General features: G+C 24.9%; 1 protein-coding gene across 1 annotated transcript; it reads right to left on the bottom strand.

Moving 5' to 3' along the window:
• Positions 1 to 1,753: 1,753 nt before the first annotated feature.
• Positions 1,754 to 18,973, bottom strand: LOC132930771 (la-related protein 1B). Its single transcript, XM_060996817.1, has 20 exons — positions 17,944 to 18,973; positions 13,275 to 13,312; positions 11,445 to 11,504; positions 11,099 to 11,360; positions 9,599 to 9,691; positions 9,336 to 9,535; positions 9,017 to 9,162; positions 8,762 to 8,948; positions 8,288 to 8,684; positions 7,489 to 7,580; positions 7,147 to 7,352; positions 6,833 to 7,055; positions 6,617 to 6,778; positions 6,343 to 6,557; positions 4,784 to 4,941; positions 4,517 to 4,661; positions 4,348 to 4,457; positions 4,135 to 4,271; positions 3,846 to 4,065; positions 1,754 to 3,766 (listed from the first exon to the last, which is right to left on the bottom strand). Exons 1-20 carry the CDS (start codon positions 18,323 to 18,325, stop codon positions 3,651 to 3,653), a joined length of 3,549 nt encoding a protein of 1,182 aa, XP_060852800.1. The 5' UTR covers positions 18,326 to 18,973; the 3' UTR covers positions 1,754 to 3,650.
• Positions 18,974 to 20,313: the final 1,340 nt, after the last annotated feature.

Raw genomic sequence — 20,313 nt, 5'->3', positions numbered from 1 at the left:
TAAAAACTATAAAAGCAATGTTCAAATCAAAATATACAAATAAACTTATAAGGAATTAATAATGTTAATTTTTAATCATTAAATTCATTTTATCCTAACTTTGTACTTACAGTTTGACATGGGTATATTATAAAGAATAAATATAAATTAGAAACACAAACATAAATGTATGAAAGTTTTAATTATTTCAGAAAAAAAGTTTAACTTTCTTATTAAAGTCCTTTGCTAAGTTGGTCTTGGTCTGAATGACATTTTTACAAACTGTTTTATGAACGGCTTGATCAGTTTCTTTAACTTCTTTTTGAAAAAAATTAAAGTAAGGCATCTGACTGCCTTTTAATTTTTAATTTAATAAAATATTGTATTAGGACTATTACTTATTAAGTATCGATTACTTAAGACAATAATTATAATAATTGTTTTAACTGTTATTGCTGTTATTAGATAACCGATAATAGTTGGTGTTGCTTAAGGTTAGTAAAAATGTTCAAAAAGGCTCGGGTGGATACATCCCCATAACCTCCCTATAATTACGCCACTGCAGACAGGGCATAAGTATATTTTAGAAAACTAAAGAATACCTTAACCCAGTGGCGTAACTGGGAAAAAATCTAGGGGGGGCAATGTATAATGAATGTAATATATTTATTATTATCAAAACCCTGACACCCCTCCCCCACCGGTTAAAATATATACCTTTAGCTTTCAAAAATTGTCAGGGGGGGCAAGTGCCCCAACTTTCCCCCCCACAATTACGCCACTGCCTTAACCAATGAAAATCAAAACCATTTATATTTATAAGACAAGTAGAAACTAAAATTAATAAACAAGTTTCAGTTCCAAACTAAAATAAACAGATTTCTGAAGTTCTAAATACTTAGCCTTAAATACTTTTTACCAAAAGATATGATTTTTTTTTAATTTATAATTTATTAATAGCCAACAATATTTTATTAGAACCAATTATATTATTATAAAATTGATTACTGTGTTTAATGATAAATAGTTTACTATAAAATATGTAGAAATGCTCTAGTGAAAAGTAATAACATAAAATTAAGAAAAAATTGTCAAAAGTAATTCATTGATCCCCAAATTAACAGTTTTTTTGAATTTCTGCCATAAATACCCAATTCAAAAAAGCAAAATACACATCTACATTTTCCAAATTAATTATTTTTGTAATAGCCTTTACCAATTACAAGGCCGATTGGCGATTACATGATGTGTAAAAACAAAAGTGCATTGTAAATTGAAAATTATTACAATTGGTGAAAAGCAAAAAGTGTTTCAATTATTGATGTAGTGAAAAGTGGAAAAAAGAAATAAGAGTATCGAAGAATTTGGCAAAAATATAATTGATATTAATAATAATAAAAAAAAAGGAAATTATCTTGAACATTTTTCAAGTGATTGCAAGAAGGAGCCTGATTTTTCAGACGAAGAAGAATGCGTGATTAAGTAGTTAAAGCAATGTAGACATGAGAGTCCTGTAGGTAGGGGTTTAGATGTGGCAGTCGCGTAGGTTTTTGATATTATGTGCTAACTTTTTAACGATTCACAAGTTAATAATATTAATAAGTAGTTTTCTTTATCCATTGTTTTTTAAATTATCTTAAAAAATTTTTTGCATACGTCCATGAATGTAGATTTTGATAGTTTTATGTTGCTATAAAAACAACTTAGTTATTGTATATCAGGAAATGTTAAATCATAATGGGTATTTATATAAATAATAATATACAAATTGCAATATTCAAAATAAAATAATTATATTTTGATAAGATTATACACAGAACAATATAGTTTATTATGTTGTTGAACAAATTAATAATAATTATAAATATTATAATAAATATAATATTATATAACAGTATATATATATATATACACTGTTATTATTAGCAAAGTAGCAATCAAACAAACTTAAACACTTAATTATGATATACACTAATTATATATATTTTAATTAAAGTTATGTATAATAATCACCCAAATTAAATTTTAAGTATAATAATTTTAATCACAAACATTTTGGGTAATTTAATTATAACATATTTTTATTTATTAAAAATATATTTTAAAAAGGGCTTTAAATTTGGATTCAAACTTCAGTTGTTATCATTTAATAATTATACATATACTTTAAGAAAAAAACAAGTGTATTTATCCTACTTTAAAAATACTTAAAAAATATTGGAAAATACAATATGCGATATAAATTAGCTATACTCTTTAAACTGCAATCAGATTAAACATATTATATTTCTAAAAATTAAAAGATGAACACAATCATTAGAAATTTGATTTGACAAATTTTAACTCAATTTCAAGAAATATGGGAAATTCAAAAGATAAAGAAAACAATAATAACATATATAATGGTTTCTAAATTAAAGTATTGTTTAAAGCAAAATATAAATATATTTTTTACATAATTATTTATTAAAAATGTTAGGTAATACAAAAAAATTATTACTTTTTTCAAATGATTACATACATATTCAGTAATTCAATTTAGACATACCAAAAATAGAATAACTAATCCAAATTGTATGACAAACAATATGAAAACTATTATTAATTTAAATATATACTATTATCTCAATCTTTTGAATTTATTGATTATAAATAAAAAGAAACCCTGTGAGCACTTTTAAGTATTAAACAATCAAAGACTTGACTTTAATTATAGTTTATATATATATATATTATTATTTTTTAATTATATGGCAATAGACATAAACTATTAGATTTTTTTTATTTAAAATCCAAGATTTGGAACAATAAAATAAAATACAAGATATCTAATCCCATTCCCATAAACTAATATTATAGTTCTTAAATAATGTTATGAAATTTAAATGCTAACATTATCACTAAAATAATAGTATTAACAAAATAATTAAATTAAGCAACACACTTTATACAATACAATTGTTAAAATATTAAAAAACTATCACACTAAATAAACTTTCCATAATATTATTAAAGAAATTATTACATAAAATAAAATTTCTGTCCTTAAATACTTATTTTTCTTTTTTTTAAGTAATTGTTATGTTAGGTATCAAAGACTCATCAAACATTTTTATTTGTTTTACTTGATATTAAACTTAGTAATTAGCAAACCATGTGACTAGTGTTTCACAATAAGCATTAGAGTAAAATAAATAAAATATGGTAGATTAATTTTTGAATGGAAAATGAAGAAATTAATATTGAAATAAAAAGACAAAACACAATGATCAGTCTTCACCAAAATTATTTAATAAGTTGTAAGTAATATATGTAAAGTAAGCATTACAATTACACATTTATAATTAATAACTATTGGTGTCAATATAAGAATTTACTTTTAAAATATAAATGCACTCAGATATGAGCATTATAAATGTATACATATATATATATATATATATATATATATTAAAATGTCTTGGTTTATATGCATACATGAAATAGCTAATCAAGTTTTTTGTTTAAAAATATATATTAAACCCAAGTCAATAATCTTGATAAATAACATAACAAACTAAATTTAAAAATATCTAAAATGTCCAAAATTATTTTTTTTTTGTGTTTTACTATACATTTATTTTATTAATGTTAAAAAAATAACATGATTTTCTTAATGATATTGTAAGGCATTACTTTAATTTTGGCGACTCAGATGAGTTTTCTTCAATTGTTGATGATCCTTTTTTATTTAATTCAAATGTTACCTTTGTGATTCTAGGACCTTTAGAGTCTCCTGATTTCTCACCTAAATGATTAATACATTCATTAATTTATTTAAGCCAACAAAATGCAAATATAATAGTTATAATTTAGTAGAAGCTTACCAACAGATAAATATCTTCTTCTAGGTAATACAGAGTTTTTACGCCAATTTTCATCATTAGTTGATGGAACATTAGAAGTAATATTTAATGGCCTTGTTATAACATCTGTTGCAATTTTCAAAGTATCAAGAGTAGAATTTTCAGAATAACTACGGTGGCGTTTCATGCGTGCCATTTTTCGCATAGATGCATCCAAATAACCTTCACTTTTAGGTAATTGCTAAAATAATGTTAAAATTTAATACAAACTTATAAATTATATATTTATATATATATTTTAAGTCATTACCTCTTCTGCTTTCCGGAAATCTTCAATTGTTTTAAATTTACTTAAAAATTGCTTTAACTTGGAATCTACTTGAAGTGTTTTACTATACTTGTAATACTCCAAAAAAGCCCAGAATTTTTCCAAACCATAAAGTTGGCCTACAGTTTAACCATAAAAAAATCAGTTAACTGTTTTAAATTGTTTTTAAATTAAATATAAAACTTAACAAATTACCATTTTCATGATCTCTTATAGTTTCTGCTTGGAAATCTTTATATAATTCTGGTCGGAATTTCCTTTCAAGGCCATAGCTATAGTAACGAAACAAACATTCCAATCCATACCTATAGAAAAAAAAAATATTTATAAAAATATAACTTACATTAACATAATTCTAACAAACCTGAAACCATTATTTGAATCCTCTACAGCTAAAGTTTGGAACTCTTTATACATGTTCTTATTAAAATTGTCCCGCAAGAAAAATGACCAGAATCTATATAACGTATTCATTTCTTGAGACATTCCTGGCCCAAGTCTAGATCTCTCTAGAGGAAAAAAAATAAGAACATTTATTATTATTTTTATCTTCTGTAAAGTTATTGGATATAATTTTATCAAAGTTAGGCAGCATCAAAGAATATTTTTAAATATAATTAAATATACACACCTTTTAAACAACGTGAATGATATTTATGGTATGCTTGTTGAGTAAAATTATTTTCCATAAGCAATGCGTGAGAAGGATGATGAAAAGTTGGCAATGATTGAGGTGTGCTAGATAGAAAACCATCACTTGGGCTAGGACTAGTGCCTAATGTTCCACTACTGCAAACAAAATAAAGTTTAGCATATAATAAAACAGTTTTTAAAAATATCATCAGGATTAATGCGATATGAAAAGATAGTTAAATAAATTTGTTATTATTTATTTACATTTAAATTTGAACAGTAGAAATGGTACTTAGCACAAAAACAAAATGAATATGCATTTCACAACATTTGTCAAAAATTTGTTAAAAGATTTTCTACTCTTTGGAACATGTGCCATAAATCAAGGGGCCCAAATTGTAGCTTTTGCCATAGTCAGATACAGCTCAATTATATGGAGAGTTAAAATTTACTAATTATTATGAATTTTAAATTTTTTAATATACATTTATAAAAATTTATCAAATTATAAAAAGTATATTTATTAACATTTTTTGGTTCTTGTTATTATTGTACTTAATCGATATTCATATTGGTTACCCCTGCCATATATTAACAAAATTATAATATCCATACAGTAAATCATTAAATTGTTTTTGTCATACATATAAGGGTCTCATTACATCAATGTTTTAATTTTTCATTATGTGTTAATAGCAAACTTAAATTTATATATTTTAAAAACAAGAGACCATTTAAAACTTTAGTTCTGCACTTTAAGGAGCACTATAATAGTTATCAATCCAATACTGATAACTATTATAATATACTATTTATAAGGACATCACAACAATAATTTTTTTTTTAATTTTAATTTTATATGTGTATTAATGTAATCAACACAATGTTTTGGTAAAAATTCTAAATTAAAAAAATGATTATTCAATGAGATAATGAGAGTTAATGAATGACATCATAAAGTCGATAACTGCCGTGTTGTGATTTACAAAATGATTTTTTAATAACTTAAAATAGTATTTCAAAATTTTTTTTTTTCATAATCTCATTTATATTTATGTGCTTAAGACGATGGTATGATTTAAAATTGAATATATCTTGTTTTTGCATACATATTATAAATTATAATTTAGTAAAATTATTAAATCCGCGACTCGCATTGTATTGCCGCACAAACAATTTCATAAAATTGACTATAATAGTTTTATCTACTATAAAAAAAATTGAAAGAATATCAAAATTATAATCATACCAGTGTCATAAATACAAAAAACACTAAAGGTAAAATAAAAAAAAAAATTTAAAAATATTATATTTAATGATTGAAATTGTTGTGTTAACCTAGACACTTGCACGTAAAACATATGCCGCTGTTCCAACTTCAGCTCTATGATGTTAGACGCATATTTTCAAATGCTTGAATCTCATTGAATAATTAGTATGAGACCAACACTATATTTCTTAGATAATGACATACTTTAAATCTAAGCAAACTTGTTTTTAGTGACGTGATCACCTTTAACGTATATATTGAACATAAAATTACTAAAATTATATTACCCAAATGATGTTGTACGAGGTCTAGAATGAGCACGAGAGTCCAACACCCAACCTACATGATGTTCACTATCCGCATTAAAACGACTTCGTTTTCTATTTCCAGATTCATCAATATCTCCATAGAAGTGACGACGATTTGGCTTTTGTAGGTCAAATTTCACTTTAGTTTTAGTCTGTGTTGCAGTATGAGTTTTTACTTGTTTATTTTCAATTTCCTAATTAATAAAAATGTTAAAATAATTCAACTCAAATTAAAAATATATAAAACAATTACTTTTCTTTCAGTAGATTCCATTATTTCAGTTAAATTATCAACATTTAGAGAAGGTGGTGGTGGTGGAGGAATTTGATTGACTTTCTTTGGAGCTTTTGGTACAAGCCTTTCAAAAACCTCTTGTGTAACAACATTTACAGTTTTGTAGGACGATGTTTGGTTCTAAAGAAAAATATATTAATGATAATTGACTGAATATTAATTTGTAATAAATACCGTAGAATTTGTATGCCACAAGTCTTCTTCATACAATCTTAAACCTAAGTCAATAGCATGTTCTAGATCTTGAGTCATTTTTACACGAGTTGTTCTATCATGCGATCGATCTTCAATCTTTTGAGGGCGACTTATCATTTTTTGTGTAATTATCATGAGTTTGTCAATATCTTTATCATCAAAATCATCTTTATCTCCATAATCAGATTCATCACTATCCGAACTTCATAAACAAACCACCAAGAAAATATTAATATAATCTTATTTATTAATTGCAGTACAAAATTGAATATTTAATACAAATTTAAAATTACCCAATTGGATCTTCATTAAATTTATTTATTTTTCCACATGGTACAACAGCAAGATCTTCATCAAACTGAAATCCAAGATCCCATGAACTTGATGTATGAGTATCACTTTGATTCTCAGGAAAATTGCGTTTAGATACATTAGATGCAACATTTTGTGTTTCTGATGTTATGGCAGCATTATGTTTAGGTTTTGAGCGTCTTTTAACCTGCAATATTAATTGATTATTAATTTACCATTGAAAACTATTAATTATAAATAATTATATATTTATTAATATAATATTGACTAAGTCCAATTTAAATATTCAATAAAATTAATTATAGCTAAAAATAAAAACATACTTCTTTCCACGATTCTTTATCATCTAAAACTTCAACAGATTCACTTTTATTATCATTGGATTCTTCTTTGATTGTATCAGACTTTAAATTAGCTGTTTAACAAATGAAATTAATTTATGAATAAATAAATACATTACTTTATCTTAACTTATATAATTATTTTTGCAAATACTGATCAAGAATATTTTTTGATAAATAATATGTCATACTATCATAAATTAATTTAGTCACTAGCCAGTTTATCAAAATAAATAGATTCTTTTTCTTTTTCTTGGATAAAATCTATATCATAACACTGTTTAAGTTAAGAAAGAATCTTGACAAGTGATAGGGGTCAAGCAACATCAGTCTGTATATTTTCTGTAGTAACGTCATTGTAACAATATTGTTAATATTATGGTAATATGATACATTAAATACATATCAAGAATAGTTGATTTTTGAAATGACTTTTCTGAATATACTGTGATATATAGACTTAATTATACTCTTAATATTTAAATTTGAAAAAAAACATAGATACAGTATAGTTCTCAATATTTTTTTGATATTAATTAAATGAATCATATTAATATTAATTATGTATTTACAAAATAATATACAATAGTGAGTAGTTTTAGTGTACTATGTGTAAGAGTATATAAGTATTATGGTATTTTGAATCAATAAAAATTTATATTAAATAATTTCATTTTAATTTTCTATTTAAATTTTATAAAATATTATAATGATAGGAGTATCTGATGTTAAAAATATTATCAAAGTTACATTAAAAATGTATTATTATTAATATTCTTACCAATTTTTGAATGTTGGCCATTAGATTTATTGGGCGTTTCAATAAGTTCACCATCATTGGTAAAAGGAGTATCTTTTAATTTTGTTTGTTCACAGTCATTTGTATCACAGTTCTCTTCAGTCTTCGATTCTATGGGGCCATTCCTTGGAACGAATTCTGGGACATCAGGATTAAGATTCATGGCAGCTTGGGGATCAGAAACTATGTGTATGCTTGGCGGAGGAGGAGGTGCAGGTAGATTTTTCACCATTAAGTCTGGAGAAATAAGTGGAACAATTGTAGGCGGTCCCATGGGATGAGCATATAATGGATGTTGTGCATTTAAATTATTTTTAAATAAAAATTGTTGAGGTATTTCTTTAAGTGGCCACTTAGTTGGATCAGTTCGGCATCTTACCTATTTAAATTAGTTTAGAAACTAAAAGGTTAATAAACTAAATTAGTTTTATGTCCAAATGTTAAATATTTCCATACCATGTGACTATTAAGTTCTAATTCTTCCATATCAATCATAGCTTTCATGACAAGGCTAATATCTTGACTAAGTTCTCTTACACGTTTAAAAGATGCAATGAATGTTACAGGAACATAACCTTGTTCATCCATGTGAAACCTGAAGAATGTATCTTTGCAAAGATTATCTGTTGAAAAATAGTAAGATCTGGAAAAACAAAAATATAAATAAATATATCATAATATCAAACAATTTATAAATATTTATCAACGCACATTTGTTGCTTAAGAAGATTAATCACAGTCTGTTCATTTATCACTGGATAAGTCATAAACGGAACTAATTCACAATAAGGTTGGGTATAATTCAAACGGGATGGACCTGAGTACAAAACATCACTTCCTTTAAAATTATAACTAGCCTGAAAAATAAAAAAGTTTTTAAAGATTAAAAGGGTCTTAAATTATTTGGGTTTTTAGAATTCATTTATGATTTTTAATCAAATTTTCATGCAATATTTTATTAATATGTTATATATAAAAAAATATTCATAAACATTGAAAACTATCATAGATGAGCACAAGGAAAATTTACATTTTTTCCATCTGATAATGGTTTTTGGGAGTTAGTCTTAGGTTCTTCATCTTGCAGTCTATTGCGAGATCGTTGGTGTCGCAGATAGCGAATTGGACCTCCATCACGTTTATCAGAATCAGAAATAGTATTATCTGACAAATCAGAAACCTTGCGACTATTTTTATTTCTAATTTGATTATTACTTTTGTCTCGACCACCTGAGAAAGAATGTAAGAATATTAGTATACTCTATATAAATTACTAATTAAATTTATTCTCACCAGATCGATCTCTACGATATTTTGAAAGTCTGCTCCTATAACTATTTTCTTTAGATATTTCAATATCAAGAGGTGTCCATTTAGAATGTTTCACTGTAATAATATAATATACCCAGATAAAGCAAAGAATGTTTAAACTAAAATATATTGTTGTGTTAATCTATTTTAAAATAAATGCCAAATGGTTGCAAACTAGTTGTGGCTTTTTTTTTTTCTTAAGAGGGTGCCTGTACATGTTCTCTTCATCTTACTAACATACAACATTTACATTTAGCAGTTCCGATTTTATGGTTTAAGCTTAAATATACAAGTGAATTTACCTATCACTCATACTTGAAGGTAAATATATTATCTGTGATTTTTTTAATTGGTATTAAACAATATTTTAATTTTTAAATAATTTTTTATATTTAAATTTATTTTTATTAATATTTTGCATTCTTATAACTAGAGCTCAAATTTTAATGCAGTATATTACGTTTTTTAAGTGCTATAGGACAATGCATTCCAAGTAAATAATTTATTTTATTGTAACTGATACTTTAAAGTGATTCCAAGTGATAAATTTATTTTCCATTTTCTACTATTTTGCATTTTAGAGCATTTTCTGGTCATTTTATTATTTTTTAGCAACATATAGAGAGATATTAAACATACAATATTATTAATATATCATGCAAATTTAAAATTTAAATTAGAGAATTCAAAATATTGTAACAAGAAATATTGTATTCATTATATTTACTTTAATAATGTTCAGGGAATTTTTCATTAGTACTAAATGCCCATTGTTTTTTTTATATATATAAATATGATTATGTCTTTTATTAAATACAGTAATTATCAGATATGATATCTTGTTGAAATTTACTCATACATATAACAACTAATTTATCAATCATTGTTATATTGCAATTGTGTTTATTTTGAGTAAACGGTTTACTTATTGTGGGTGTATATTTAAATTTAGTATTACTTTTAGTTTGGTTAGTTAAGATAAAGAAGTGTTAAAATGCTGAAATTTATATTACTGATTTATTCTTGTTTATGTGACTATCAAAAAGTTTGGATTAGTATTTTTATTAAGTGCATAATTGTATTGAAAAGGCATTTTAAGTTTTTTTTAAATAATTTTTTGAGTTTTTAAGGCACTCAAAATCCGGACCCTATTCATGATTTATATAAAATTAAAATATCCTAAAAACCAAAATGATAGAACATATTTAATGTTCTTACCTTTAAGTTTGAAAATAGGTCCATTAAGTCAAATTTTTAAAATAACAACACAAAATAGGAACTTCTTAACTTAAATGTTGGTATATTATGCATATGAATTAGTAAAATGGATACAACAAACTATGAGGGTAAAACATCCTTTTAATCTAAAAACAAATTTTGTAACTCAATTGTATTACCAAGTTGAGAAATAATATATGTAAATGAAAACCTAAAATAAAATGTAGTTAATAAAACAATTATTTATTAAGTGTTAATACTAACCTTTTTTTCGTTTATCAATATTATTTGATTCATTAGATGATGAATGACCAGAATTTGTACCGTTTTCTTGTTCATTAACATTTGGGGAGTCATTGCTTGTTTCATTTTTTTTAACACCATTTATTTTTTGACAAGACTTTTTAGCTGAAGTTACCTCATTAGTAGAAGTCTGGGCATCTTTCGCAGATGAGGAATTATTAACTTTTGGCAATTGTGACTGAATATTTGGTGAAGTGTTTTCACTTTGTGATATACATTTTTTCTACATGAAAATATAATTACATAAATTACTTTTAATTTGATAAAAATTATTAAATTTCATTTAATTGGTAAAATATATACTTACATCTGGGCCTTGAGCAGTTCCTAAAGAAGGCCAAGCCTCAATACCATTTAATTCTTTGTTCTAAAAATGACAAATATATAAATACAACATAAAATAATATTTCTAAAAATAAACATTTCAAAATATCTTAAAATTTGTTTTATTTGCATGACTCATTAATTAATTTATAAATACATAAAAGAATACTGTAATATCTTTAATTTGAAGGGTTTGGTATTAAAAACAATATTTAAGAAATATGATTATTTATTGACTATAACAAAGATGACACTTTTTCATATGCATAATGTTTCTAATTCTATAATATTAACTTGACATTAAAAATCAAATAGAAAAATAAATTTTTTTAAGTCACAAAATTGCATACATTTATTTTGTCTCTTATTATTATATTGATAGGTATGTATATAATAAAACCGAGTGATCTGTTTTACACGAGACACTAATTATTTAAAAAATTAATACATTTTTTGAATATATTACTGTTACATCATTTTTAGGTATTATAAAACAACATTTTTTTAAACTATTTTTCATCATTATCATTGTTTTAAATTTTTTTACTGTGCATTTTAATTCCTTATTCCAAAATAGGATATTTTTTGTAATACATAAAAATTTAATTTTGGGCTAGTAGTTTATAAATTAACTTTTACTTAAGTATTTAAAGTTTAAATGAGTGGAACAATCGTATACTATAAAATGTTGGTTACTATTTATTACACTGCCTTACCTTTAAATACTTATTACTAAAATCTACTTGTTCAAAATTTAATTTTGATAGATCAAAATACTCAAGAGTAATATTATGATTTGGAATATGAAATTAAAAATCTATGATAAAAAAAAAAGTAAAAAACTTATTAATAAATAAACTATTTTTGCAAAAATGTTTTTTAATGACTACAAATTAACATAAAATAATTTAAAATACACATTTTCAAAAACATAAGTATTTTATAAAAAAATGAGTGTATTGCGTTAATTGGATCACCTCGTATAGACCCTAGTCATTACTCATTAGTTTCATAAAAGGTCTTTAATAGCAAGGATTATAATGGTTTTGATACGTAATGCAGGTAAATGAGAATTTTCAAAAGATTCCTCAATGAAAATCATTCTACATCACGTGTAAAAAAAACTTAAAAAAACAACACAATATATATAATAGAACAAAAGAACAACTTATATAATTAGTTAAACCAGTGTTTCTCAACCTTTGTATTATGGTGACACACTATTAAAAATGTACATACTTTGTGACACACAATAAAAAAAAAAAATAAGAATAATGCATATTAAATTTTGTAAATATAATGTCAACAAGGTTTGTGTATTTAATATAAGTACTTCCCAAGACACGTTTGGACTTACCCGGCGACACACTGGTTGAGAAACACTGAGTTAAACAGTTTTGTTTTTGTTTGTTTAAAATAATCACCGTATATAAAGTATTAGCTAAATTTGCCTTTCACTCGTGCGTAATTTTAAACTCAAATGCAATTATATACTAATTTTTTTATAATTTAATAACTTTGTAAAAAAAGTCGTAAAATTATTCAAATGCCTCACCAAAAAACCTTAATGATTAAATAGGAACTTCTCACCCCCAAACAAAAAATAAAAAAATGAGCAATATAGGGGCACTCAGGAAAGTATTTAAAAAATTATGTAAAAAAAAATAGTAAAATAAGTTCAATAGTTTTGGCAGAAACATGATACTTAAAAAACGCCTATTTAAATATAATAAGGAGATTTTTCTAATAATGAACTATTACTTGGATTAAAATGTATAACATCAAATGATCCAAATAACAAAAATGTACTTACTTTTTTAATCTTATTGAATTTGCTACTTGACATATCACCTGTAAATAAGTATACATTTTAATGATAAATCACCAATCTTAAAAATAGAAATCTAGTTTTGAGCACACATTTACTTGCTTTATTTAAATACATAATATAATTATACTAAAATATATAAAAAAAATAATTACTTTTTAAATAAATATTTGCAGTAGAATACATGTGGCATAATGAAATAAGAAACTAAGCGTATATGTATACTGAAGAATATTTTTAAAGTTACAAATACCTATCGTTACTTTTTAATATTTGTTATAAGTAGATAAAAAAAAATTCTTATTAATATAATAAAAATGTAATTATTATATTCATTAAATACTGAACATAAAAATAAAAGTACTAAATATTATTAGAAATTCAAGCTTTAAAAAGATTAACTATTACACACAATTCATTGATGTACAATTATCCACTGGACAAATCATTGCATGGACAATCCACTCTGCAGACAATTTACCTCAATACAATTATTTTTTTTTTTTTTTTTAATATAGTAAAAATTGAAAATGAGTAGAACACAAATATATTAAAAATAAAATATTAATTGAAAACTATACATTTTAAATTATCTTCAAATAGGTATCTTAATTTCATAAATAATAATCATCATACACATTTTTTAAATTACTCATCATACTTCCTCCTTCTAATTAAACGCCTGAACAAATTTCCAAATAATAAGATGACAGATATTTAATGTAGATTAAAATCCATTATGCCCTCCATTGACATAATTTTTTGTTAGTGGAAAATTTTCTTCAAGACATGAATAATAATCCCATACATAGGAAATGTAAAATCAATTTTTCATGTATTAGAAATTTAATTAATGATTATAACTCTCATCTCCGCACAATCATTAGCTTGGATGTGACCAACTCTCTTTAATTATAATGATAACTTTGTTTTATGTAATATTGTAGAAGTTTGAATTTCATTCAATAAATAAATGTTTGCTTTCGAATGTTTCTACAGTCCAACAATGCAAATAAGTTATTTAAAAATAGTTTTTAAGAAGTGTTAAATGCATTCATTTGTTATTTAATAATTAGTATCAATTAAATCAATAAAAATATATTGAACATTATTTATAGGCACAAAAATAAGAGCAGTCATCATTCAAATTTTAAAAGCGAATTCAAAATCTTCAATGAATCGTTAGTGAAATCAAGGGTGAAATCCATTAAGTTGAATGTGTCAGATTTCTTGTTAATGATTAAATATGATTAATTAATTAAATTAGGTTTTAATTAACCAAACAAGAGTAATATAGGTAATCAATCAGATACAAAAAGTAATGTTTTTAAACTAGATTTTTAACATATCTGATAATTTATACCTACAACAGTTTAATTATAAATTAATATATAAATCAATAGGTACATATAAAAACATAATTTAGATAGGGCATTTAATTTAATAACCATAATAATTGCTATATGACGTTTATCTTGTGTACAACACTAATCAGTATTTGAACATTGAATCATCACACTATAATATCGAACCATTGTAACTAAAACATTATTGGCTTATTTATCATGGCTCGATATTTTTATTTGCACATCATAAATAAGAATTAATGAAACTTACCATGCAACTATGCATGAAATGGTTTTTGCAAGTAACACATATCATAATGTCTACCTAATAATAAACATACTACTAGATTTGATATAAGGAGAATAATAAATTATAAAATGTACAGTATGTTTAAAATAAATTTTCTTTGATATCTATTAATTTCAATAGTTTTACAATGATAATTTTTAAAATTTTAACTGGAAATCAAATTGTAGTCGGTAAATTATCATTGTTTTTATTTCTATAGTGCTTTTCTTGAAGCTAACTAACTACAGTAGAGAATTTGAGAAATTTTAAAAAGAATAGGTACATTTTTTAAATTCCACCAAGTACTAATGATATTAAAAAATCAGTTATAAACATACCTACCTTATTATTTACTTTAATAAAATAATATTATTTTTATAGATACCTAAAGTTTATTATAGAATACTAAAAATAATCCAAAAATTGAAATTAACAACAGTAAAATAATAATATAATAATATGTCATTACCTACCTAAAATCTAACAATAAATTTATCATTTAAATTTTAGACAAATTAAGACTACTATCAAATTCAACTTTTATTTGAATTAAGTTCTGGAGAAATGTTACCAAATCTTTTAATTTGATGTAACAATTATCCTAAAGTAGTTAAATTCATACATTTAATTACAGTAACAATTAAGTGTTAAGAGGACATAGAATGATCTAGTTACCTAATACAAAATATCTGCATGTGTTGTCTCTGTCTATATGTACGGCAATATAGCAAATTTTTGTTCAACAGTTTCAATAGTGTGCTGTTAGTTTGTAGTCTTTTAATGATATTATTATTTTTAAGTAAGTTATGATCTTTTTGAAACTGTACATTTTAAAATATTATAATAGGTCAATTTACTCTAATATCAAAACTAACAGCACACTATTGAAACTTGCTATATTGCATTTGTGTAAGACGGAGACAACACAATCGGTTACTATGTCCTCTTAAGGTATTGCTTTGAGTAGGTACTAGAAAACACATTATAAGATTTTATTGATAAAATAGTAATAAAAATTAGTATTTTCATAGAGCTACCAAACAACTCTAATAGTAGTTGGGTAGTATAATATTAAGGTAAGTACTTCAAATACTTTCTTACTACTACCATTAATCCAAATATATCAACAGAATTATTTCAGTATCACATAAGTATTAGGTACCTAAACAATTAATATGTTTGATCTTTTTTATTAAGTATTTCACACAGATAGAAAGATAAAACTAATACAAAAACATGGGTAGATATTAAAAATATATATCAAATTTATATATTATTACTTAGATAAACATTATTTCCAAATTTTTTAATTAATTGTATAATTGGCATAGAAATTAGGTGCCTAAAATTTTTTTAAATTATAACTAGGGTAAATCTACCTATTTAAATTATTTAATTAATAATATAATACTTACATAATCATAAATCAATGAGGTTTTGCCATAAGCATTAAAATACAATTCAACATTTAAGTAGAATTAAGTTAAAGAGTTGATAAAGATCATTTTCGGACACCTATGTAATATTATCTATTAAAAATAATTTTTTTATGCATAAGCTATAAACTATGTTATTGCTATAAATATTATTTCATAAAAACTATTATGGTTGCAATTATTTTATATTAATATAATTTATTTACAATGGATTAATTTGTTTACCTATCCAAATATTAATAGTACTTACTTACCTATAATATAAAATAGTATAATTTAATGAAATAAGCTTAAAAATGATTGATGTTTTATAATTTATAATAAATACATATTTATAATCACTGTTTTAATATAATATGATAGGTAATATACCTATGTAAATATATATTTTTTCAATATATTCTTTAGTCTATATCAATAATTAAGAAAATATGTACTACCTATAGTTACCTACTTACTTTTAATACCATTGATTTTAACAAACAAAAAATAATAAATAACTTTCCCAACATTAAAACATAATAAGCAATATGTAAGTTGTGTGAAACTACCTAATATTATGTATAAGTCGACTTACCCATTAATTTTCTAAAATTAATAAGTGGAATTATATCACTTATATAAATATCACAAAGTTGAAAGAATATTAGGTTATACTTCACCAGAAACTAATTTAAATCAGCAAATAAATTTTAAATAAATCCATAGAATTTTATATTTGTACTGAATCATAGGTATATAATACATAAGTCTAGTGAATACCAAGGTATTAAGTCAACTCCAATGGGTATAATATTTTTAATAGATAGACCAATAATACACCTGTTGATTGTCTGTTCTATTTCAGAAATTAATTTCTATCTTATTTTAATTACTTATGTATACAGTATAATAATAAGCCATCAAAAACTTAGTATAGTAAGTATTAGTTTGTATCTAGATATATGTAAATAACAATTTTAAAAATGATCACTGATTTATTCTAAGTTTTTAACATAAAATTTATACTCAAGTCCTACAAAATTTTAGATGCCTTCATAAGTTAGATATTAATTTAAAATATTGTTATTTGACTGTTGAAAGGCTACTATCAAACTCAACTCATTCAAGCTAGAAGGCTCTGGGAGTAGTGTTAGCGAAACCATTCAGTTAATTTTGCATAGATCTTAAAGCAGTTAAATATATATACTTAACTATCAAAAAATGTTGATCTTGCTATTTGGTATAAGTACATAATTTACTGTTAAATTAATATCTTTGTACTAGATTAAAATTTTAGTTTGTAATTTCCTACAATTTATATGGATATATTGATATCTACCAATTCATAATTCATGATAAAACAGATACCTACAATGTGTTATTTCAAGATTAATTGCAAAAATATTTAATTAAGTAGTAGGTGTGTATTATAGGTATTATACATTTTCATTAGAAGAACTAAATTTAAAAAAATTACCCTATCTATAAACTCAGTGGAAGTTTTGAATTAGACATAAAATTCAGTACTCAGGATTAATACCTATCAAGCTAATTTAAATATTATTCATAGATAGTAGACATTTATAGATAGTAATACTTACAACTAGTTTGTTGCTGAGGTAACAAGACTCTTTTTTCCCCAACGATTGGGTCCTTTTCTTTGGCTGACTCTTTTGAACGAACATGTGCTACGCTTATATTTGCTGTCCATGGGTTAGTTTTAGGTAATGGAGCTTCCACAAATTTTTTTTTATCATTACTACTAATTTCACTACCCTCGTCACATTTGTTAAGCTCCTGTAGTGGTTTGTCTTCACCAGGCACTGGAGATTGACATTGGATATGTTTGTTTACATCAATATCCTCAGACGTGGGCGCATATTTTTTTGAGCGTATATTTTCCTTATTGCACGCACTTTTAGTAGACATGGCAACTGAAGGCACTGACGATGGTACGATTACTTGACTCATACTGGTAGTCATTTAAAAAACTTGAATTAATCCGTAACGACGGATAAACAGCTTTACTCGGGCATTTTTCAAAATACCATTGCAACAACTTAGTTATGTTGTTGAGCAAATCGTTTAATGTAAAAACGATTGCAAAAATAACATACTTGATTTCCACGAAAACTAATCGTAAATCAAGCTACTAAGCGTTTTAACTTCAGTAGTACTTACTCAAGTTTAATAGGGTCATCAATTTATGTTTCTAACACTTTTATTTGTGGTATATCAACACGTCAAAAAATGTATTACGAGAGTAAATGACAAAATAAAACTAAAACTTGCTTATAAATTAAAAACTAAAATATTATTTTTTTTCAAAAAACCATGTGACTTTGGAAACGCAAAAACTATGAGAACTGCGTGTTCGACGTTCGGTAACCCGGCACGTTTCTGTTTTACTGCGCAACGCAATAATATGGAAGAGAAAATTGTTTATCAGTAAAGTTTTTCAAACACATGTGCTCAAGCCAAAGAAATTAAAAAGCCATAGATATGTAGATAATAATGATTATCTATATTCGTGAAAAAACCAGGGCCCTGGTGATTTTAAGACTCAGTCCCATTAAAAACCATCTTGAATTCTTGAATCAAAGTCAGAGTATGCATTGATGTAATACACAACTATAAAAACAAAATAATAAACCACGAGTCAAGAGTTCACGACGATGAAGCATTCGGTATGATAACACGTGCAACTGTATAAGAGGGCGGAGCTCGTTTCAAGGAACTGTTTTTACTTTTTTTTTTTTTTTTCGCTGTCTTTTGAGTGAGGTAGTGAGGTACTTCTCTCACTCTTATTTTAAACTCAAGCTACCTATCTCTCTTAAGCTGTTTGGCACGACCAGTGACAGACCGAGTAATAATAATAACGGCCACGCCTCCAAAGTCCCAGTCATCAGTGTAAAATAATATTGTGTCTCGTTCACCGTACGTTGTATACATGACAAACTAAATGTTGTCATGGTTGTATAGTCTATGAAAAAGTTGTCGCATAATATGTGATACGACTATGGGTCTTATGCATGACGAAATAACTAATGAATATTGGGTATGATCCATACTTTTTTAATCTACGTCCTATGGGCTATGATACTTGTATTACTCTATGTACAATCACAACTTCCCTGATATCAGCATATTATGCCGTATACGTAAAGCCGGGGAGAAGGGTAGAAGTCTTCTTACCCATGGGCCATGATAGACCTAGATCTACGCTTTTATCGCGTTTTATTGGCTGTTAATAGTTTACTTTGATACTCTTATAATAACAAATAACAATAATATTTTGAATATTTTAAATATAAGCAGGTTGAAAATTTTAAATATGAAATTTACTGAGTCACTGAGTGATATATAGTGGCTGTCACCATTTAGAATCGTGTTTTGTGTAAAATCAAAATGATAACATTATTATGAATTCAAATTCAACACATCTATTACAGTGGCACACTCGACATCCATGTACAACCGAGCAAAGCGGTTCCCACTTGTTAGTTGCTATAATTTTTTTCGGAAATCATATAAATTTATTCTTTAATGCAATAATAGGTACATGCAACCATGTTAACGTATTACAGTTTACAAGTACTGGTAAAAAAATAAATCATGCTAGAATGTTATAAAATTATATTGATAAATGGACAAATTGTTATTGATGAATATTATCATTTTGGTTTTCCCGTATACCGGCCACCGGGAACTTGCCACTTAGCAATACGCATTAAGTGTCATAGTCATACCGTCATCCTGCCACTGTCACTGCCCATTTGCCAGTTGTCAATCTGAATCATAGACATATAAAGATATAAGATCATTTATGATATAGACAATTAAATTAAGAGTCGTTTACTTATTTTATGTTTAGGATGTTACATTAGGTTTCCATGTTTTCCATTGTTCTCAGCCTGTTATTTCTAAAATTAAAGCGCCATCCATGTTTTAAATCTGATATTGTATTATTA

This window comes from Rhopalosiphum padi, chromosome 4 (assembly GCF_020882245.1).
Source record: "Rhopalosiphum padi isolate XX-2018 chromosome 4, ASM2088224v1, whole genome shotgun sequence".
Lineage (NCBI taxonomy): Eukaryota > Metazoa > Arthropoda > Insecta > Hemiptera > Aphididae > Rhopalosiphum > Rhopalosiphum padi.
This window is presented reverse-complemented; position numbering and strand designations above follow the sequence as displayed.

Excerpts from the sequence above, each read along its gene's own strand:
- LOC132930771 (XM_060996817.1), bottom strand. The coding sequence starts at position 18,325 with ATGACTACCAGTATGAGTCAAGTAATCGTACCATCGTCAGTGCCTTCA. Across the intron at positions 6,558-6,616 it reads TGGAATCTACTGAAAGAAAA|GAAATTGAAAATAAACAAGT; the intron begins GTAATTGTTTTA and ends TTTATTAATTAG. Across the intron at positions 3,767-3,845 it reads AAGAAGATATTTATCTGTTG|GTGAGAAATCAGGAGACTCT; the intron begins GTAAGCTTCTAC and ends TTAATCATTTAG.